The sequence below is a fragment of the Triturus cristatus genome, chromosome 4_1 (assembly GCF_964204655.1).
Source record: "Triturus cristatus chromosome 4_1, aTriCri1.1, whole genome shotgun sequence".
In the NCBI taxonomy this organism is placed as follows: Eukaryota; Metazoa; Chordata; class Amphibia; order Caudata; family Salamandridae; genus Triturus; species Triturus cristatus.
This window is the reverse complement of record NC_140585.1, coordinates 202013882-202037745: the sequence shown is the minus strand read 5'-3', so window position 1 is coordinate 202037745 and position 23864 is coordinate 202013882. Positions and strand designations below refer to the sequence as shown.

General features: G+C 42.9%; 1 protein-coding gene across 2 annotated transcripts in view; it reads left to right on the top strand.

Moving 5' to 3' along the window:
• Positions 1-23864, top strand: part of LOC146854036 (C-type lectin lectoxin-Enh4-like) — a 114196-nt gene that overhangs the window by 63078 nt on the left and 27254 nt on the right. For both annotated transcript variants that reach the window (XM_085651890.1, XM_085651891.1), the window contains 2 exons: positions 6433-6570; positions 8932-9049. In XM_085651890.1, the coding sequence (XP_085508016.1) occupies positions 6433-6570; positions 8932-9049 (256 nt within the window). The remainder of the gene's footprint in view (positions 1-6432; positions 6571-8931; positions 9050-23864) is intronic.

Below are 23864 nucleotides of genomic sequence, written 5' to 3'. Positions count from 1 at the left end.
TAATCATCGCAAGGAAGTATGCAACGTACACTATGTTGCACATAGAGAAGTTACCATTCAATGTTGCAGAAATACCTTCCATAGATTGCAAAATCAATGGGTTTATTTATCTGACAGTATTGGCATTCCACTTTCAATTCTGTTTACAATACCATCAAGTAGGCAGATATGAGGCACTAGGAGAAGGATATGTTTATTTATTTATTTATAAAGTTTTATATAGCGCAAACTTGATCCAGAGGGATATCAGAGCACTTCACAATTTGAGGGAAAGGAAGGTAACAGATCACAACAAGAATCAAATGGGGAATCTAATAGGCATTGAATCATATAGTGCACACATAACAGATCCTTTATAAACCTGGGGTAACGAAGAATGGGCTAGAGGATGATACATAATGACAGAAGGGGAGCAAATACAATAGTAATAAACAGGATTAATAACCAATACTGTAGTATTTCCGATGCGATTAGAGCTGATAATGGTCCATCATGTTAAGGTAAGAACTTATTCATGAGGAATGTTTTTGCTTCCAGTTAGAAAGCAACCTTGGAAGAGATTCAAATTTTTGGTGCAAAGCTCGTTGGCATGTTCTCTTTTTATATGGAAGATCTGAGGTTTCAAGAGGAGGGAGTTAGCACTCCTAGGCGGCCTCCCCTCTCCGGATATTTCTAGCTTTTGCGCAAGGTAGTTGGGGGTTTTGAAGTGGAGGACTTTGTGGGAAAGGCAGGCAATCTTCAATTGAATTCTAGCTTCATAGGGCAGCCAGTTTAGAGATTTTAAGACCGGGGAGATGTGTGCATTTCGCTTGGTGGCCGTAATCAATCTGGCCGCCGCGCTCAGTGAAGCCTTTAGGGGGGCCAAAATGTATTTGGGGAGGCCACATAGCGTAGCACTGCCATAGTCAAGCCGCGGCAAAACAAGCGCTTGGACCACTTGCTTGAAATCTGGTTGAGGTCGGAAAGGTTCGAGATTCCTGAGTGTTCTCAGAAGGTGGTTAGCTCCCTTGCACACATTGCTAATATGGGTCTTCATATTCAGATGCTTGTCCAGGGTGCTTCCTAGAGATTTAGCCGAGTCAATAATGCGGGGGGAGCAGTTGAAGGCGGTGAGTTGGTTCATCCAGAGGTCTATTTTAGGAGTATGTTTCGGTGGAGAAATGAGGAGGAATTCTGTTTAGGAGGGGTTTAGCAGGAGGTGGTTAAACAGTTTTGGGTAGTCAGTAGGGTGGAGTTGAGTGACATGATGTCATCCGGGGAGGAGATTTTCATATAGAGTTTGGTGTCATCTGCAAACATGTGGAAGCGAATGTCCAAAGATTTTAGAACATTAGCTAATGGTTCCAGGTTCCACGTGCATGGATAATGGAATTTTACTTTTAAATATCGATATAGGAATGGCAAAACTGAGGTCTTTCTTAGCGGGTCAAACTGTGAGAATAATTTAGGATATTCCTTGGTTAGCAGAGTGGTTTCACTTCATGGCTCATATAATGCATTAATAGTAAACCTGTTTTCCTATCTGAAGGGCTCCTCAGCTGCTGTGATACACCTGGCCTTCGAATTGCTCTCAAATTGGAGTTATTTGATGTTGAATGATTAATGCTGCCGGGAATCACCTATGTGTTGATGGTTTCTGCAATTGTGACTTGTTGTAGACAAGTACTGTTTCCACTTGCCTGCCCAGTTAGGGAGGTGACCCCTTGGTCTTAGATAAAGCTTTCAAACGTGCACTTTGATGCTTTGAGAAGACTGAAAGCTTTACTGTATCAGAAGGATGTGGAATTAACATCTGCAAAGGAGACGTTTGATCTTGCAAGGTCTTCCTCTTAGATACAGTCGCTACTTAACACTAATTTTCCATTACATTGTCGGGAGCTCATACACTGAATTTTTAACATTTCTAGTACCGTAGGAGTAGCACACTTTTGTAAGAAAATAGTTATTGCTTCATTTATACACTCCATGCTGGGAAGCATTTTTGGAGGTCTTCTGTTGGTCCTGTTCCTAATTTTTAAGACTTTGCTTATCTTTTTTCTGCTGTGTAATAGATGTCCAACCAAGAAGACAAATGTAATTACCACTTCTGCATAGGCTACTCTGTCATGAATGCATGATACAGTGTTTTAGCACACTCTTGCTTCAGGAACTAAACTAACACTGGTTCTTGTCCTTTTGGCCTCTGTGGCTACACCACATGTAGTTCTCATTCCACTGTATCCTGTCCACCTTCAATTGAACTGGATTTATGCCTAGGAACGCATTTGGTTCAGCATTTGAACATTGACCTACTGGTGAGCCCATTAAAGGCCTACATGCACTGCTGTCCCCTGCGCTTGCTGTTGCTTCTAACATAATTTTACAAGCTCTCCCGGAATGCTTCTGTGTCTAGAGATCTGGATCTTGGCTTGACTTCTGCAGATCTCACACTGGCTACTCGTCCTTCGGCAGCTGCTCTGGTGGATGGACAGGAACATGTTTGCTCGATAGATGTGATTCAATGGTTGCCTCTGGGAACATCGTTTAGGGTGACTGGGAAGAGAATATTTCGTCTACCTCACAGAACATATAAACAATCTGGCAGTTTTGAATCGTGAGACACCATTTAAACTTGCCTTTTTTTTAAGCTAAGGTGTTTTCAAATATATTTTAACAGCTTTTTTATGCTTGATTTAATCCTTTCTATTGATTTTAAGTGAAGGCTTTCTCTGTGTTCCTTGTTATTAAAGAAACACGATGCTTTGCAGATTTTAGTAGGGTTCCTTTAATATTGATTGATCCTTACATTTTAGCACTTATCTAGAGATTATTTTTACTGACTTTCTTCCAAGGACTGGGTGTCACATGGTCTGGATAGACCCGGTGAGAAACGCCACAATTTTACACACCTATGTTTCTTAAGTTGCCCTCTCTTTTTTCACATAGTGACTTTAGACATACATTTGCGTGCATGACCATGCAGAACTAAATTCTCTGAAACTGCACTGCTTATATTTCCACTTCATAGGCACACTATCCCAATACCCTGAACATTCTGTACAAGGGATAAAGTTCACTACACAAATATTATTTGTTTTGTTGTCCGAAAGGTGACAACTATATCCAATTACAATAATCAATTATGGCCTGACAGAGGTTCTGATATGCCCACATGGGATCTATTGTTATATATACACAACTACCTCCTTGTTTAGGCAGAGTATCACTCAGCTGATACTGCAGGTTTACACTATGTCAGAATTCCAGCTTTTCTAATTCCTGCGTACCAAAACGTGGATGTCCAGCTCTGCTCCAAGACAGGCATTCAGATGACACCTACCCACAGGTAATGTGAAATTAGTCCACCCTGGCAGGGATTTGGCAGATCACCCACCATTGGCAAAACTAGGTTAGGGAGTGCTAAGTAGGAGTACAATTATACACAGTACTTTTATGGATGCATATATTCTCTGTCTTAGCACAATGGTGGAAATGTTCATCCTTTTAAATGTTCTTATAATGACAGTTATGTTAATATGTTATATAATACTAAATATCACAGAGCACGTATTTTGCACAATAATAACAATGCTTTTATAAATAGTGAAAAGCCTTGCTGATTATTTCTTGTGTGTTTCTCTGGGTATGCATGAGAAACCAAACGAAAAGGTTCTAGATCGATTACCATGATATCGTGAGGGGATCTGCCTTGTCATGTTCTAAGTTTGCACACACATGTATTGCCGTGTAAGGCTGGGGGTATGGATTGTGAGCTGTGACTGGCAGGGACATAGCCCAACATATCTTGGGGGTGTGTACGAAATCAGTCTGGCACAATCCTAAAATGTATGTTGCCCAACAAACGCACAGTTTTACTGAGGGAGGTACAAGCCATACAACAGGGTAGATTCATTATTTAAGGGTCAAGCAAATATGTTGTTAGTTGTTGTGGGCTCTCGTTAACATATTAATTCACACCCATTATGGCTTCCCTCATCTTTGCTAATTTTTTCCTTAGAGATCCTTTGCATCCTAAAGTTGAATTCCTCTTCCTGATTATTTCCGTATGCTTGTTATGATACCTCTCTACATTCTTTTGTTTTTATTTGCTTTCTTTCTCATCTCTCAATGCTTGTTATGATACCTCTGTTCATTATTTTGCTTTCATTTGCTTTCTTTCTCATCTCTGTTCAAGTTTTCTTTGATGTCACATCCATGAACAACTACAAACAGGAGGATGGTGTGATTGGTGCAATGGTCCCAACATGTACCAGCATCGCACATTCTGCTTCAGGGAACAATTTGACAGGATTTTCAGTAGCCCTTGTTCCCTCTAAGGCCACTAACCTCCTGTTCACAAAGCAGGCAGATGCTGGCAGATGCTGGTGCTTCAGAGCAAGTGGCCTTGATGCTCATGGGTGACATCCCCTCACCCACCTGTAAGACGAGCAGACCTAATTCCTCAGTCCTGGTCACAACAAGCAGATATGCTGAGCTTCCCAAGCTTTGATGTACAGCTCTCATTTGACAATTTTGGGAGACTCAAACTCCTCATTTCATAATCTGTTTCCAGATACAGATAGGATTTATTGTCTTAGCATTTGAAGTTCATGTTCTGAGGGTTGCCCACTTTGCAGTGCCCAGTCCTCTGTCCTGTCCGTTGAGTAGGAAGCCGTCTGTCTGTCATACAGGCGTGACTTCAAGCAAGATAGCCCCACAACACAGGCCATAGGAGTGGCTATTGTATACCACCCAGGTATCAGCCTCACTGCCGTGCCTACCAAAATGTTACAAAGGCCTTCAACCTTGCTCTTTATGACTCCCGTATCCATTCTATCTCCTTCCTGAGATGTGCCCTGGCCCACTGACCAGTGACCTCGTCAGAATGAAAAAACCTTTTTGAAGTGCCTGATGCTACTTTCTTTGAATATGTGTGACCCACACAGCTCTCAGGAATGCAGGGAATCCACAAGTCTGTCTGGGAAGCTCCTACACTTTCACATGCATTTCCAAGACACTTGCCTTCCAATATGGAACCTACAGGCTTCTATATACTATACCACAAACAAGCATGCCTACATTGCAGCTGCACAGTGTTACTTATTGATTGGATTTTTGCAGTTCTGGTGCCAAATAATTTATTAAAATGTACTTGACTTTTCTCAATTGGTGTTGGATTTTTCTTGTGTTGTGTTTTCACATTATCACTGTTCGTGTGCTGTATACAGATTGCCTCTACGTTAAGCCTGACTGCTTCTTGGGCCAAGCTACCCAGGGTTAAGCACAGGTTAATTTAGTGATTTTTTGTTGTTTACCCTGAAAGGGATTGGGTCTGTTGCTTGACCAGGACTCACACCCTAGTCAACTCATGAACTAAATGTGGCTAAACTGTCTGTGGATGGGCTCCTTGTGAAAGAGCAGAATGCTTTCACTCAGAGTAAAGTTAGACAATGGATGAAGTTTGCAGACCCCTGTTTACTGTTGTGGCCAGAAGATAAATGTGAATGACCCAACAATTTACCAATGGATGATGAGGGCTGGATGAAAGCCCCTATATGTAATTATATTATGTAAATCATTTTAGTAAAATCAAAATATCTAGGCTAACGCCATACCTAACATTGCATACCACCAGCACTGAGCTTGTGCTACTTAACTCTTTATAAGGGCAGTAGTCCTATACCATTTCTAGGGTAATGCTTTGTGTGCCCCTCTTGTTGTAACAATGCAATCTTTGAGACAATCTTAGGTCATAGCACAGAATCTATGTTGACCCATGACTAAAAACTGGTACCAAGGATGCAGATATATCTGCTGCTTGGGCAGTCTGGGGGGGGGGGCGGCATGTCTCTCACCATGCAAGGAATTTTCTTCTCACAACATATGGTGTATGAATAATCATATTATATGTATGAATAGCTCTACAAATGTTGTATTATTAGTTACATCAATTACGACACTTTGAGACAATTAGCAAATACTTTTGTTCTTTAAAACAATGGTAAAATGAAATTAAAACAGTATTGGTATCATCATATAATCAATAATGTTAATAATGATGCTATTTGACAAGTCATGAGTGATGTATGTGTGCTGTAATATGCAAGCTCATAAGAAATGCATGATAGGGCTCAAGTTATAGTCAGTGTACTAAACTTCAACTTTCATAGTACAATTATTTTTAGGTTTATCGATAGATATATAGATAGATAGATAGATAGATAGATAGATAGATAGATAGATAGATAGATAGATAGATAGATAGATAGATAGATAGATAGATAGATAGATAGATAGATAGATAGATAGAAACTTCAAATGATACATTTTTATTGTCATTTCACTGATCTTTGTAAGTCAATATTACATTATCTGGAGTCTCGCTCATACTCAATAAAACTTGCAAGAAACAAAGTAATACAATAATAAAACATTATGAATTTTCTATTTAAGACAGCATGCCTTGCCATCAGTTCTCATCTAGCCTCTATTCATTCCAATGAGGAAAATGATTTTGTGTATACTTTGATGGGTAAACCTAACCCGCCCACCGGGGCATCTTACTGGATCGGCGGACATGACTCATTTCAGGTGAGTGACTGCTAGTCAGAGTCAAACAGTATGCATTTCTGATATATTTTCCATCTCTACTTTTTGACCTAAATGACCCTTGTGCCCTGATTACAGGCTGAGATGCAATTCCAAAGCATTAAAAATGTCCATGAATTACAAATTATGCATTTAACATCATTCCTTTGATGATGGGTTTCCCGCTAACTCCTATTCTTATAATAATCTTTCATGTTGTCCATGTGGTGGAGTCTCCCATCAATTTAACAAGCATATTCTGTAATTTTGCCAGTTTTATGAGCAGCAGAGGCCCCGGATTTTAGTTCCTTTCTTACGTAGTACGGGTGAACTGCACAGTAAGAATGCCTTACACTGTTTACAATGCTTCATTGAACCCACAGTGTATTATATAATGGCCTCTTTTCTTTGGGCAGCCTTCTACGTAGAAAAGAACTGAATTGACTTGAAGAAGGAAATGTGTAGGATCAGTTGTTCTATGTAATCAGGTTGTAGTGTAGTTCCTATTTTCCTGATAGGTTCTGCACACTATAGACTTGGCATAGGACTGAGGCCGGTATGCCCCTATCGCGTATATTAAACTTAATTACTGTATACCAGCTAGCTCAGAGGCCACTAGAAACGTCTTGACCCCAAGAAGGGAATAGCTTCTGGCAACCACATAACATAAAACCCTGATCCCTCAGGATCGTGGAAACATTATACTACTTTTAATTCAGTCACTCATCTCAGAGAAGTACATAGAAGAAACAGTCAGGTGTGTTTACAATAAAATGTATTGCACAGTTGTTATTCTAGTACTGGTAATATGTGCTGCAACAACTGTTGGGCAGTAGCAGAGAAATATGGCCATCAGTGCAGTAGAATAAAAATGCATGGTACAGTTTTACCATTGTGTAATAGTAATGAACACATACATGAAATACAGAATGCATTAAGATAAAGCCTATACACCTATGATGCCTAACTAGATGTACCTATGTGTACCTAGCATGTGTGCAGGTCCTAGAGAGCCAAAAATCCCCCTAGGATTTATTCTAACCCAATTACCTTAGTGGGACTTCATCCTGATCTCAAGCTGGACACCCCAGGATGGGTGGATGGACCTCTACCAGCTGAAGCTGTGGCATGACGCAGGTTGAAGCGTCTCAGGTCAGAGTGTCGGCATGGAAGTCTCGGTCCACTCTGGTTTGCTTGGGCACAGGGAGGTATATTTATACCTGATAGGTGCCTTGGAATGTTAGTATTGAGGTAAAGTTGGTCAGAGGAAGACGTCAGGAATGAACCCTTAGGGAATAGTGGTTCATGCATATTTAATGAGTTCTTCGAGAAATCAATAATCCTGTGCTAGGGAAAATCCCAAGAACTTAAGGGTCTGTTTCTAAGAACTCATTGTGACGTAGGTTAGTCACTGTAGGACATGGAAATAACGTATTTAGGATGGACTGTCTTCTGCACCCAGAGCACATGTCAGCTAAGGGACAGCCTCTGTTGCTCGTTATTGTGAAGGGAGGGCTAATGTAGGGGAAATGGCCTGCCTGTCTTTGTGGCACAAAGGATTTGTGCCTCTGAAACGGCGCACCTATGTTAGGGCCTCAATCCAGCACATAACAAGGTATGACTTAACTAAATTAGGACATTTCAATGCGGTCCACTATTATTTCTTTGGTATAGTAAATTTTAAGTGATCCCTTTGTCCTGTTAATCTTTGTGACGAATTTGACATGTTTACTGATTTTGCTCCTTTTGGATACATCCTTTAGCAATTGTAGGCACGCATTTGCTAGATTTGATGGAGAGCTTTTAACTTTGTACATATCAAGATATATGTTTAAACTTTGGATGTACTGTTTTAGCTCTAATGCATTATTTTTTATAAATTTTACTGTGTGACATTTATGCGATGGAAACATTGTGAATAAAGTATCACTTGACTTGATGTGTTTAAATTGTTCTGCTGTTTTCTTTGCTGAGCATATTTTGCCACCATCTGTCACTGTGTATGTACCCTTCATACACTCATCAAAAACAAGATGATGGATGGAATGTTTGAATTAATCTCAGCACCAGTAATTATTCAGGCCACATCCCAATCCAGTGTTTATCGCTTACCATGCCAACTCAGTTTGACCCACCCATAATCAAATCAGCCTTGACCCTTCTCTAATGGGAACAGTTCAGCCCGTATTGCCAGGCCAGCAACACATGCAACCCAGCACCGGGTTCACACTCATGGTCCAGGCAGGTATAGCTAGATTCCAGTAGCATTTTCTTTTATTCTAAGCTAATGCATTTTAACTGATACTATGTTAATCTATGATGTGTGGTTCATTCATCACATTAATTTGCTTTTTTTTTTCTAAGGAAGGGAATTTCATTTTTACTGATGGATCTAAAATGAATGTTAAGCTATTTGGTGTTGGCGAGCCTAACAACTTTAACAACGATGAAAACTGCGTTGGTATTTGGCGTTTCAACGATGGTGAGTACCTTTTTATGAAACTAGCTACAGAAAGAGCACTACATTTGCTTAAAGTGGGGCTATCACAGACCAAACAACCTCACATTATAAACCTCCTTTCTAAACTCCAAATACTTTGTAGCTGCTGAACTATCTATATGGATATATGCTGAACATTCTATGTGTATGTTTTTATTCGATACCCAATGTTGGATAGTTGGACTGTTTTATAATAGAAAAATCATTCATCAAGGAATCCTTGTTTTCTTTTGTTTGCATATCGGTTAAATGTTGTTAATTGTTTACTCTGTAAACTATTTTACTTTGGAGAGTAGTATTTGTAATAGGTCCTTACAAATATACAATAGAAATATGGTTTGCTGTTGTGTTTCACTTTAACTTATCTGCCTTGCTCTTAAATGGTTTTTACTATGTAGCACCAAGCCTACTCAAGCGCTTTTGTTAATTCTCATGAGAACACCAATTGTGGTTTTATCTTTGAAGCACCAAGATGTCAGATGCTATGTTTATGTTTATGGATTTGTAAAGCGCATAGCTGCCCGAGGGCTTCCCAGCGCTGAGAGAATTGGCAGAGGTTGCATAGAGGATTACGGGAAGAGCCATGTTTTGGCCTTTTTTCTGAATGCCAGTTCATCAGTTAGCATGCGTGTTTCCCTCGGCAGGGAGTTCCATAGTCCCGGGGCCAGATACGAGAAGGATGTACCTCCCCATCTGGCTCTCTTTATCCTGGTCTGTTTCATGAGTAGATCTATGGAGGATCTAAGGTGCCTACCTGGGATGTAATGTGTGCAAGTTTTTAAATTAAAGTCAGGCCTTTATCATTCATGGCTCTATGAGCGATGCAGAGTGATTTGAACTCTATTCTGGCCTTTATTGGGAGCCAGTGTAGTGTCTTCAGGGCTGCCCTAGCTGACTGCTGTCTAGGGATGCAGAGTAGAATCCTAGCTGCTGTGTTTTCTGCCACTTATAATCTGTTTATGAGGTATTTGCGTGCGCCAAGATACAGGGAGTTGCCATAGTCCAGCCGTGACAGTACTAGGGCCTGTATCACTGTTCTCTGAGTGGTTTCAGGAATGAGCGGTAGGATCTTCCGTAGCATTCGCAGTGCTCCGAAGCATGAGTCTGATATTTTTCTGGCTTGAATCTCCATGGACAGATTTTTGTCCAACCAGATTCCCAGATTCTTTAACTCTGTCTTTGGGACCGGGGATCTCCTAGTTCTGGAGGCCAGCTAATCGTGTTTCTTGGGATCTCCCTATTACCCAGGAACATGAGCTCTTTTTAGGCACCCCTTGTTCATCCACTCGGCAACTTGCATCATGCATGGTGCCAAGTTGTGGTGCCTAGATTGGGGGCCCTCCGTCACAGATAATATCAGCTGGGTGCCATCCGCGTATGTCACTATTGACAATCCAAATTGCTGCACTATCTTGGCTAGTGGTAGCATATATAGATTGAATAGTGTTGGGCTCCACACACCAGTTGGAGGATATCAGAGTAATGCTCACCTTCCATTAGCTGGAAGGATCTGTTTTCTAGGAATGAGGCTATCCACTTTAGGGCAGAGTCTGTGACACCGGCTTCCTATAGCCTGCGTATCATTCACCGTATCAAAGGCGGCGCTGAGGTCCAGGAGCAGAATAGCTGCTGAACTTCCCTGGTCTAGGATTCCCTTCAATTCCTCTGTTGCAACCAACAGAGCTGACTCTGTGCTGTGTTGGGATCGAAAGCCCATTTGAGTGGCATGCAGTATCTAATTATCCTCTATGTATTGGGACAGAGCCTGATTAACATATTTTTAAGCTATTTTGCCTAGTAGTGGCAGGAGTGAGATGGGTCAGTAATTCCCTAGTTCTGCTGGGTCTAGCTGGGGCTTTTTTTTAGCAGCGGACAGATAGTAGCATGTTTCCAGGATTGGGGGACAGTCCCTTGTGTCAGGGAGAGTGATATAAATGCTGTGGTTGTTGATATGGTTTTTTTACCTCCTTGCCTCAAGATGTCTGGCGGCATCAGGTCTAGGGGGAATCCAGATGTAATCTTTGTCAAGATGGAGGTCATAGCTTCCTCACTTATGTTTTAAGTGGTCTAATCTCATCCCTGTATTCCTTTCCATGTCATCTGTGTTGCTCGGTTGAATCTCACCCTGATTTGGGCAATTGTTTCCTAGCAGGGAATTGTATATGATTTCTACTTCATTCTTAAAAAAGTTTGCCATTCTATTACATCTCTCCTTGGATGAATTGGGAATGTTTGTTTCCTGCTCAGGGGAAGTGAGTGAGCGCACTATCTTAGTAAAGTTCTCTAGCCCAGTTACCTTCTGAGCTAATTTTTACTTCGAAAAATTTGGCTTGGGCTTGGAGCATTTCATTATGATACTGCCTGATAGCTGTCTTGTATTGGCTTTTTATAGCGGGTCATAACTTTTTTTCCAAAGTCTTTCCAGTTTTTACAGGCCTTTTTTATCTGTATTAGGTTATTGTTGAACCAGGCTGCTTTTTTCCTAGATGGTTGATTGTTTGGTCTGGTTCTTTGCAGGTATTGGGCTGCTACATTATTAATCCATTCTGTCCACCTCTTATCAGACTTTTCTAGGTTGTCTGTTATGCCTGGGGCCTGGGCTTCTAGATCATTTAACATGGTATCCTTTAACAATCTAGGCCATTTATTCCTAGTCTTGGTTAGTTTATCACCTAAGTGCTGTGCCTGGGGGTTATCCAGTGTGAAAGGGATGAAATAGTGATCAGTCCATGGCACTGGCATGGTTGTCCCTACCACTAACTTGGGTTCATTGGAGAAGATGGCATCTAATAAGTGTCCTTTTTCATGTGTGCTCTCTCTGACCATGTCAATTTTTTCATTTCTTTGTCTGAGAAAAGAAATGTGGAACTAGTGGTGGATCTGATTTGAAGCAAAGACGCCAAACAAACAAGGTTCCTTTGCTGATCATGAAACCTCAGCTTAACACCCCTCTGGATACTCTTCTAGTATCTCATTATGATCCCTATTAGTGAAATTAGGTAGAACCCCACCACATAGACAGATAAATAAGAATTAAGGGGTCGATTATGTTGGCGGGCGGATAGCCACTGCCCGCATGGCGGTGGCGATCCACCCGCCAAAATTCACTGCCCGCCTCCCATTTTTCCCACACCACGGAAAGACCGTCTGCCGGCTATTATAGACGGCTGGGAAGCACTGGTGAACAGTTTATTAAATGAATTTCCATCTAAGTCTTATCCCCGGCAAGATCCACCACAACCTCGCATTTCACCAGCAACAAAAACGTTAAAATCACTAAGAAATGCTGCCCTACGCCGGGCCAGAAAAAGCACTGGAAACGTAATTTTATTCAACCACTACAAGCAAGCTCAAAAAGCTTTTAAGACATCCGTGCACAGAGACAAACAATCGGCATCAGACCAGTTCTGGTCGAAGTTAGTCTACGCCAGCAAAAGGTCCAATACAAAGTTATTTTGGTCCCTTGTGAACAGTGGCCCATTAGGAGGCAGAGGACAAAGCAGCGCAAACATAAGTGCTGATGACTGGACTGAATTTCTATTTAATCACTTCAGAGAACATATAAGAAGGACAGAGCACCCCGTTCGACTTGCAAACTTTGGCCATCACTCACCGGAAACCACTGCACAGGCAGCACCAGGTCCACAACTACAGTTGAAAGCATCCTGTATTCACCCATAATTATGAGAAAGGAGCTACGCAACGATTCAACCCCAGCGATCTTTACGACACACAGAGTTTTAATAAACACCATTGCCAGGACAATTGGGAAAGGCAGGTCAGACGGAGCCCCCGGCCCCAATGGTCTATCTCAGGGCCTGTTCAAGTCAGAGGAAACGCTGTGGTCAGGTCTCCTTGCACCACTGTTCCCACATTGCAGGCTCAATGACCACAGCCCGGATTCCTGGAAAGGTGCCATCATTCATCCCATCTACAAAAGTGGTAAAAGAGATGATCCAAAATGTTACAGAATGATAGCCCTTCTTGATATCGAATCCAAATACTGCGCCAGCATTTTACTAGACGAACTGTCAACCTGGGCGGAATCAACACAGCGTCTCCCCTTCAACCAGACCGGCTTCGTAGCTAATTCAGGCACAACCAGCAACCTATTGACAATAACTGTTTTGATGGAGAAGGCAAACGTTCATCTTATTCAACTATATTGCTGCTTCATCGACTTTAAGGCAGCTTTTGAGCGGGTGCCAAGCGGCCGCCTATGGCAAAAATTAGACCGCTGGGGTATATCTCCCGCCCTCTTACAAGCCATAATCCAACTCCACACACAGACCTGGATAAGGATAAAGTTGGGCGACGGGTCCCATGTTTCAAAAATGATCCAAACAGGAAGCGGTGTCAAACAAGGCTGCATCTTGGCGCACCTTCTTTTTAACCTGTTTATCTCAGATCTATCTTCCATACTTGACAAGGGTTACTCTCACCCGCCCCAACTGGATGGAACCTGCATCAGCAATCTGTTATATTCTGACGACCTTGTGCTACTGAGCCACACAAAGGTAGGCCTGCAGAGGCTTCTTGACGAAGTCCTTTCTAACACAGCTGACAATGCTCTTGAATTGAATCTGTCAAAAACAAAAATAATTCATTTCAGCAAACAGAAGCAGCGGAAAAGCAGCTCAGTTTTTCAACAATAAAAGCATCGATACAGTGCCACAATATAAATATTTGGGAATTTTCCTTGACCCCAGAGGTTCCTTTGTCAAACAAAAAGACCCCGTCAAGGCTAAAGCATGGTCGCTTGAGGTTGCGTCCGCAAAACATTCAAAACATTTACTAGGGCCAAGCCTAACCTCTCTGCTTAAGGTGATGAAGGCAAGATCACCAATTCCTTATCATACGGAAATGAGATTATGATGGGTTCAACAAACACCTTATTAAATAAATGAACCACCAGAATCTTTAAGCGAGCATGGCGCCTGTCGAGTTCTTCTTCTCCAGCCCAAGTCAGATTAGAACTCGGCCTATTAGATCACAATGGCGTTGAGGCCGGTGCTTTTATCAAGCTCTGCATTAGACTACGCAACTTCCGGGATGGCAGCCTTGAGTCCAAACTCTGGAATGAAATATCAACCAGCGCATTTAGCCAAAGATATTGGCAACACTCTACAGCTACTCGGAGTCACGGAATATTGGGGAACAAAACCACCACAACAGGCATTGAAGATCATATTCAAGCAAAGCGTTCGGCTCTGGTCTTTCCACTCCGGCAGGGCAAAATTATCCAGAAGAAAATATGCCTGGGCCGTTGTCTCCGATTATAAACCAGGGGTTGAGTCATCCTACTTATCAAACACATACTCCCTCTTTTGGAACATCAAATTCATGGCCCTTAGGCTAGGCGAGTGGCCCTTTTTAAAGTATTTGCCGCAATGGCGGCACCTCAGTCTTAACATCGAATGCAGGGAATGCAGCTACCACTCCGAAAGCTTGGAGCAGATAGCCTGCGCATGCCCAGCTTTGCTAAATGACAGAAGGACTTTATTGCGAGCGGAGTGGAACAAACTAGGAGCTCGCACATGTGGCCAGGCCATAATAGCAGCTATGAACCAAGAAAATACAAATCTGAACATTCGGTTCACCAAATTTGTCATCAGAGCTGCTAAAGTGCTGGGGAAAGAGAAGGCAACAATTATTCCGCCGGTTGGCCTTATCATCTCTTTGTATTAAAAACTCTAGCGGCCACTGGCTCCCTCCGCCAGGCCGGCACGGACACTGTTTTCAGAATTTGAAAACCAGCTGCCATATTTATTTGTCCGTTTTTCGAAATTTTCTTAAAATCACTCCATGACAGTTGTGTTATTTAATGAGCCTGAGCCGTAAAAGACAAATGCACATTCGGACAATTTTTCAACCCACTTTTATCGCAAGATTATTGCACTGTTCCTGCACTAACTAGGGTTCTTTTTCGCTTCCTTTTAATTCTTTGTATATGTATTCATGAGTCACATGGTTTTAATATTTTGTTATGGTTTTAGTAATCAAACAATAAATTTGAACTTGCACAGTGACCATGACTACAAATTGCGTGTTGGTGGGTTTTTCCAAGGAAACAGTTGTTCCATGAAACACAGCCAATGCTGGAATGATTTAATGACTATGCTGTAAGGTGGCTAGTCCTCTACCTCCAAAATCTTTGATATATGCGTGACGAATGGTTCATTTTGCAGTACATTTGGCCAGTAACATTGCTATAAAAATTTGGCATTTATATCTGATTGGAAAAGAGGGTTTGGGGATCTTTCCTGCTGCAAATGTTTTAGATGTGTAAGCCTTCATTTTGAGTAGTCTGGTCATTCTGACCCTTGTGAAAATCCCTGTTTGCCTAGCGATCAGAAGTGCTACCACCCTTAGTACTGGGTTTAATAAAGTTGGCATACCATATTAAACTTTGGTAGGTCAAATCAACCGGAATATAATATGAGAAAAAGCAACAGTAACTTTCCGGACAGTACATATTTTGATATGATAAACACTAACATCAGCAGTTTATTTCCCCAAATCTGTTATAAGAGGATGTTTAGTGCACTAGGTTTATGAATATAGCAAAAGCCAGGTTAAAATCAAATACTAAGTGACGATTCGATCAAGTAGGCTATAATCAAAGGTAGATTTAGCCACATAACCTTTAACTGTGAAGCTCCGCCCAAAATTTTATATGCAGACTATTGTACCTCTAGAGCAGACCAGTTATGTGCTTTAAGGTATTGAGGGTGGAGTCTGACAAGTGTTGATTTCGAACGTTCAGGTTCTTTTACTGTATTTTAATCCTCGCACAGAAATGGAATTTCATATGTATTTTTAATGCCTTTACCCTGTCTAATCATAATTCATGTGTATTTTCAACATAAGATTGCTTTTTAATTTATTTTTTCTACTGTAATGATTTTAATTAATCACACAATAAAGAATTTTGTAGCTTTTGTACATACTGCACCAGGTGAATTCCAAGCTCTGCAGTGGTGGATTTCATTGGGTGCAATCCATAGTGCAATCTGTTTCTTGCTACTCATAATGAGAACCCTTATTGTAGATGATATATTTAGAGAATATTGTGCCAGCGATATTGGTCAAAAGGGTGGATGGTTCTCCCCATGGACCTTCTGATAAATGTAGATAAAATCAGCTAAATAACATAGGTCAACATTTGATATGATACAAAGACTGATGCCATTTCACTTGCAATGGTGATTCTTGTAAGGTGTTGATTCTTCTATCGATAATATACGTTCAGATCGAGGATGAATAACTTCAAATATACATTTTACCATTATACATATTCAAACGTGTCTCCCCATGCATTTCGGGCTAGGTTTGCCCTTCATCAGGGGAGAAAATCTGTAGAATAAACATATCAAAGAGGACGCCACTCATGAGTGGATAAGCAGCCCTCACCATGTTTTCAGGTATAAGTTAGAGGAAACCCGAGTGAGGAGATTCTGATAAATAAAAAAATCGGAAAACAATGCCCAGAAGTTTTCAAAGTACCGGCCTGGCCACTGGTTAGTCTGTGGGATGATGTCATTAAAACATAGATGAACGTAAGGAGATCAAACGTGTGTCGGTAGGTGTGATAACGGTACGTGCAATAAACATGCAGTCTGGTGATAATCAAATGAAGTAGTGAAGTTAAACCGCTAAAGGCAGTCAACAAAGCTTAATGCCAGGCCTCTAGACACGAAAGAGGATCTGAGGTGCATGCGGATGTCAACGCGCAGGAAAAAGCGCCAGAAGTTGTAGACCGCCGGTGGTATGTGAGAACACGTACAGAATCAAAAATTAGCTAGCATTCGCGCCAAGAATTTTCAATTCTATTAAGGACACGGAGGCGAGGATTATGCTTCTCCTTCTTTACTGCATAAATCACAGCAGCCAGTAAAACATACAATTTAGTAAAACAAACTACATTGTCCATGGTACTTTGCGTCAGCCACGCCTCCTTAGCTCTCCATAAGAGCCCTGGTTACTGTCCCATCTTCCTCTCTCTTTGCTCGAATTGTATAAAAGTCCACTAAATCAATAATATTCACGAACATCCTCCAACATGGAAGTTAACAGGAAACCAAATTCTATCGAAAGGCTTCAACTTGAAGACATCTCTTATTCAGACTTCTTGTCTGCGCCTAGGGAAAACAAACATGAACAACCCGTAATTTCTGCATATTACTATAATTCGGTACAATATCAACGGGTGGGTAAGCATGAACAGGGATAATCCTCACCTCCGTGTCCTTAATAGAATTGAAAATTCTTGGCGCGAATGCTAGCTAATTTTTGATTCTATTACAGGACCGGAGGCTTCGGATTATGCTAGTTTAACGCTTATTAAAAACAACAGATGTTATATCTCCCACCGGTTTATAATAAAATTTTTGAAAGTTGATTCAGATGACCAATCAGCACAACGCATAATGTCTTGAATGCTAGATCCTAACATAAATGACTTTGATGCCATGGCACCACGCACAGAATGTGCACCAAACATTTGAATATCAACACCAGCTTCCTTCATGATATTACAAAGCCATCTGGCTATGGTTGCAGCAGACACTGGTTTAAAAGGTTTTTGCAAAGCAATCAAAAGTTGAGTAGAGCATTCAGGTCTCAATAATCGAGTACAATCCTCATAAGTTTTCAAGCATTGGACAACACATAATTTCTCATTGCTGGAAAAAACATTGTACTCTATATGCCTGGAGAGAGTCTTGGTACGGCCTGTAGTAGTAAAAGAAACCCCTTCCGGAGTAAATACTCTATCTGTAATTTCCAATGCCCGCACATCCGATGAACGCCTGCAAGCTGACAAACATAAAAGCATTGCTAGTTTTGCAAACAACTGTTTTCGTGATAATAGATTATTCATTGGCCAACTATTGAAAAGAGAAATGACTAAAGAAACATCCCATAAGCCTGAATACTTAGGTGTGGGAGGATTCGCTATCCTTATGCCTTTAAGAAGTTTACAAACCATAGTATGCATACCAACCGGTTTCCCATTGAATTATGTCCTGCCGAAATGGCTGATCGAAAGTTATTTACAGATCGATAAGCCAACCCGCTTGCTGCCTTCTCTGAAAGGAAATTTACAATATTGGGTAAGCCTGCCCCCATGGGATCCAGGTGCCATTCCACGCACCAACCCATCCAGCCTGTCCAGGCTGAAGAGTATCGCTTCCTGGTGGAAGGCGCCCAAGCTTGCTTGATGAAAGCTGAAGCTGTCTCCGAAAATCCCGGCATTTCCCACTGTTGCCGGAAAGTCGCCATGCCATCAGCGTCAACCGCTCCGAGAGGATCAGAGGATGTCGCTCCCTGTGAGGTCCCAGGAGAAGGTACTCCGACCATGGGAGCATCCTGGGAAGATCGCAGCTCATTTCCAACAATATCAGGAACCATGGTTGCGCTCTCCATTGTGGCGTCACTAAAATCACCTCTGCTTGTTGTCTGAGAATCTGAGAGGCCACTCTCAGGATGAGAAGGAAAGGTGGGAATGCATAATTCCCTGCCCCCGACCAATCCTGAAGAAACGCATCTGTTGCTTTCGCTGCTGGGTCCGGCCTCCAACTGAAGAAGTTGTGAATCTGCCGATTCAGCCTGGAAGCAAACAGATCCCTCTGACACAGACCCCAAATATCCTGCAGCCATTGGAATATGCTCGGCAGTAATTTCCAATCGCTGTAGTCCCTGAGATGCCTGGAATTCCAATCCGCTATTAGATTGGCCTGACCCGGAATATATTCCGCTATTACCGTTATCTGGCGGTTCAGGCAGCATGCCAGAAGTCCTTGGCAATCTCCACCAACAGGGATGATCTCGTCCCTCCCAATTTGTTTATGTATCTCACTGCCGATACATTGTTCATCCGTAGCAGGATGCAGCAGGAGGTCTGCTTGGGGGACAGGGTTTGAATCGCAAAGGAACCCGCTAGGAGTTCCAGACAATCTACGTGTAGAGATAGTTCCTGGGGAGACCACCTTCCGGCTGTGGAGATATCGCCGCAGCGCACGCCCCAACCCCAACGACTGGCGTCGGGCTCGATGACCACTTCGGGTAGGGAGCCAAAAATGGCTCTCCCGTTCCATGCCTCCACGTGGCCTAGCCACCATTGCACCTCGTTGCTTACTTCCTGTGACAGGGGAACCAGGTCTGTGTATGCCAGACCCTTCTGTAGGTGTTGAATCTTGAGCCTCTGTAATGCTCTGTAATGTAGTGGCCCCGGGAAAATCGCTTGAATGGATGATGCCAATAACCCCACTACTCTGGCAATAACCCTGAGAGAAACCATCTGCTTGCTGAGAATTGCTACTATCTCTTTCTTCAAGTCCTTGAGCTTCATTTTGGGAAGACGCAATTGGGCCGTCTGGGAATCTATCACAAAACCCAGAAACTTCATCGTCTGAGACAGGATCAGGGCCAATTTGGCATGGTTGATTACAAACCCCAGACTCTGCAGGAGAGAGATCGTCATCTGGAGATGATGTGAAACCAATTCCGGACTGTGAGCCATTATCAGGATGTCGTCCAGGTAGATAATCCAGCATATTCCCTGCTCCCGCAAACGTGCAACCACCGGCTTCATCACCTTGGTGAAACACCAAGGAGCCGAGGAAAGCCCGAAAGGAAGGGCCAAATACTCGAACCACCGACCGTTCCATTGAAATTGCAGGAAACGGCGGTGTGGAGGAAAAATGGGAATGGACAGATAGGCATCCTTGAGATCTAGTCTGACCAGCCAATCCCCCTGCTTTAACAGGTCCGCCAAAAGGTGGATCCCTTCCATTTTGAAATGTTTGTAAACGAGGTAGTGGTTGAATTCCCTCAAATTCAGGACCAGTCTGTGACCCCCATCTTTCTTCTGGACCAGAAAAATATTGCTGCAAAAACCGTGTGGCTTGTTGTTGCATAAAGCTATTGCGTGTTGTTGAAGCAATTCTTCTATTTCGTTGTCTATAAAAATGCATTCTTGGTGGAAAAAACGGAGAGGATTTGGAAGTGTGTCCTGACAGGGTGGCTCGTAAAATTCCAGTTGGAACGCTTGAACCTTCTGAATTATCCACTCATCCTGGGTAAGGTTTCCAATTGTGTAGAAAGAATTGAGTGCGACCCCCCAAATGTAGAAGGGACAAATCTGACACGCTTACCTGCGGAGTTCTGTGCTTGAAAGCCCGCTCTGTTGCCACCTCCTTGGAACCGGCGTTTGTTGAATCGACGACGAGTGGGATAGAAGGTTCCCCCTCTAGTAGAGTCCCAATCACCTCTTCCGCGACCGTAGTCACCTCTGGGGGGACCTTGATTAGCGAAATGGCCTGACGAGCGTCCCCTGCCTCGTCCGGCCCTGTTGAAAAGGCCTTGGGTAAACACGCGCTTGATTTCTGATTGAGCCTTATCCAAGGATGTAAAAGTTCCCACATACTTTGACACATCCTTCACAAAACGGTCTCCAAATAGGTTGCCCTCTGCGAGGGGACCGGTTTCAGCATTTGCCAGATCAGTAAGATTAGTGTCCATACGCATGAGCAAGGACTTACGTCGTTCAGTAGATATGGCACAGTTGGCATTGCCAAGCAGGCAAATGGCCCTCTGCGTCCATCCTGCAAGGATATCCGGATCCACCGGGTTCGCTGTTTCCTTGGCCACCAGCGCCATCTCCAGTATTTTTGCGAGGGGTCCTACTATGTCAAGGAGCTTGTCCTGACACCCTCTCCAGGCACGAACTATCCCTTTTTTGGGGTCTCTGGCAAACTTCTTTAGAAAAGTAAGTAGACTTACGTCTATCTCGGGAGTCTCTGCAACTTTATCAGGTAGGTCTGGTCGAGGGCACTCCAACCTAAGTCGGTTGCGGACCTCTTTGTCAAATCCTTTTCGGACGTTCTCATGCAAGTATTCAATGACCTCGGGCGCTGGAGCCCAGTCCGACGATCTGGGGTGTATTATTTCACTAGGATTGAAGGTGAAAGGAGTATTGGTTGGATTCTCCGGAGTGGAAGAAGCCACTTTTTTGGTCTTCTTCTTGAGAGGGGCGTCATCATCAGTTGTAGTAGCATCGGTATCAGTGGTCGTGGTATCGGAGTCCACATAGACCTTTTGCTTACTCTTTGCCTTGCCTCCCGTGGAATATTCGTGATCGCCTGCAGGTGGCGGAAGTGAATCCAGGGCGGTAGCATGTGGCCATCGACGCGCTTTGACTACGTCAGTAGTTGGGTGCGCAGTACGTTTATCTTTAGTAAAACCATGACGCTTGGCAAAACTTTCAAGCTGCTTGGTGATAGGTTTGAGCGCAGCTGCCAATGCTTGTTGCACAGTATTGGGAACTGTGGTCGCTAGAGCCCTGTTCACCGAGTATTGAACGGAAGCGTCCAGAGCCTCCACTATATTATCTTCCAGGACAGTCTCCTGCTGTCCCTCATAATAGACATCCTCCTCATTCTCATAGCGCACCCACTCATCCATGGTAATAATAATAATGCAGTGGGGCAGAGTAATTAATATCAGATAAGCTTGCCAAGTGACATAAAGTTTATATTGGAGGAGTAAACGGGGGGGGGCAGCCCACATGCACACAAAAAAGTTAATATTTGTACCAAGTCCCCTCAGCAAAAGCTGTATTCAGATTATTGCATCCTAACATAGGCGCAGGAGCCGAAAAGAAGCTATTCCTGGAGTGTGTGCTCACTCCTGCAGGGCGACGATTCTTTCAGCCAGTCAGGCGTCCTTCCTACTACCGGTTTGTGTTCAAAACGCAGTAGAAATGGCAAAACGGGCCAATCTCGGCGTGTGCAGCCCAACGTGAGCCCAAAACAAGTCCAAAACCAGCCCAAATCAGATCGCGTGGGCTGCACACGTCGGACGGGAACCACCCTGGCTCCTGCGGTGCACCAGGGCGATGAGGGAAGCCCAAAACACCGGCGCTTGAAGCGCTTCGACCCAACCAGTCGCTTTCTCGACGCCCAGCGGCTTGGTACCTCCGCGCCTAATGCGCGTCTTTTAAAACTCCATTCCAGCAGCGCTGGGGATCGGAGCAAAGCTCCCACTTACGGCGTGACACGCCCTCTATAAAATGCTGAATGAGGCAGCAAACCGTAAGTAAGACAAACCCATGCATGCACATTGACAATAACTTCTGAAGCGCAGCGCGCTCTATCGTCCCTGGCATATAATGACCAATCCAGTATTCAAATAATAATACAGCGTGAGGGGTACTTATCTCTTGCTGTGAGCAGCAAAGATAGAGGATGATGGGACAGTAACCAGGGCTCTTATGGAGGGCTAAGGAGGCGTGGCTGACGCAAAGTACCATGGACAATGTAGTTTGTTTTACTAAATTGTATGTTTTACTGGCTGCTGTGATTTATGCAGTAAAGAAGGAAAAGCATAATCCGAAGCCTCCGGTCCTGTAATAGAACCTCAAGTGCAGCAAAAAAACAATGCTAAGGATATACTTATATAAACAAAGTTTGCCCCGAAACAGGCATGCCAAACGAGTGAGAAGAGTGCTGAGGAAAAAGGTTGAACGTTGAAAACATGTACAGAGTGTACTAACACCTCCGGGCTATGAGTTCAAGCGCGTACGTAGCGAGGAACGATGTGAGGGCGTTGTGTCCTGAGTGTTAAAGACAGTGTGTTGGGAAAGTGAGAAGGGACTACAAACGTGTACGGAAGTGTGAGGCGAAAACGTGTGCCATGTTGAAGTGGGTACAAGAACCCAAACGACAGTAAAAAATGCAGTGTGTGGACTGCTGTAAGTGCAACATGACAGGATTATGTGTGTGAGTGATTACCCTAGACGCCAGCAAAAGCTGAGTATACGTATGGCACAACGATGTAAAAGGTGAGAATAATCCGAGGTGAAAAACATGCTAGGCCAGGTAAGTGAAAGTAAGTAAAAACATGCAGTGTGGGTTACTTAGAAGATAGCATAAACGCAGTTCAGTATAACTAGGCGAGAATGTATACACCTAAATATGAGGTCAGTTTATAACAGTTTCTTCTATTCTAATATTTCTGAGCTTAATTCTGAACACTATCTGTTTAGAGTTTATGTTTAAAGATAAACATTTCCACTGGAAAAAGATGACTGTTAAGATTTGTCTTTCTTCTATCAAGGAAAAACTCACATTTTTAATTACTTTTTGGATACATTTATGTGTCTCATGTCTTATGTGTCTCATGGGAGTAGGCTTTATATTTAATATCTATTTTCCCTGAATAAATTAATAAATGCACAAAGGGAGAAGTGTAATAGTTCCTTTTTTCGCCTTTTCAGCAAGATTTTAGTACAGGATGGGTAACTTTGAAAAACACATAATTTAATATATATTTTTTTATATAAAATAGTACACATGAATCATTGTCCCAAAATAAAGACAGTGCCATTAATTAAGTGTCCATAAGATTTATAGAAATAATATACATTCTCTAAAATATATAACTGTGAAAATATTTCTTCTTCAATGGTCTGGTACATTAAATATAGAAAACTAAGAGGTCCATTAGGATGGCGGGCGGAAAATTACCCCGACCGCAATGGAAGCAGAAAACAACCGCCCGCCGGCACCGTGGGAAAACTGGTGGCCAAATTCGGATCAACTGCCAAAAAAAAAAATCCAACCGCGGCGGAACCAGGCCAAGAAAAACCACCCGTAGCAGGCGGAGATTGCCAAAATCCGTCCGCGGCGGTCGGATTCGCGGTGGAAAAATACCAACCCGCCGCAAGTATAGCGGAAATTAGGATATCCCCGACGGTCCTGCGGTACGTACCGCTCTCTCTGACCGCCACGGTCGC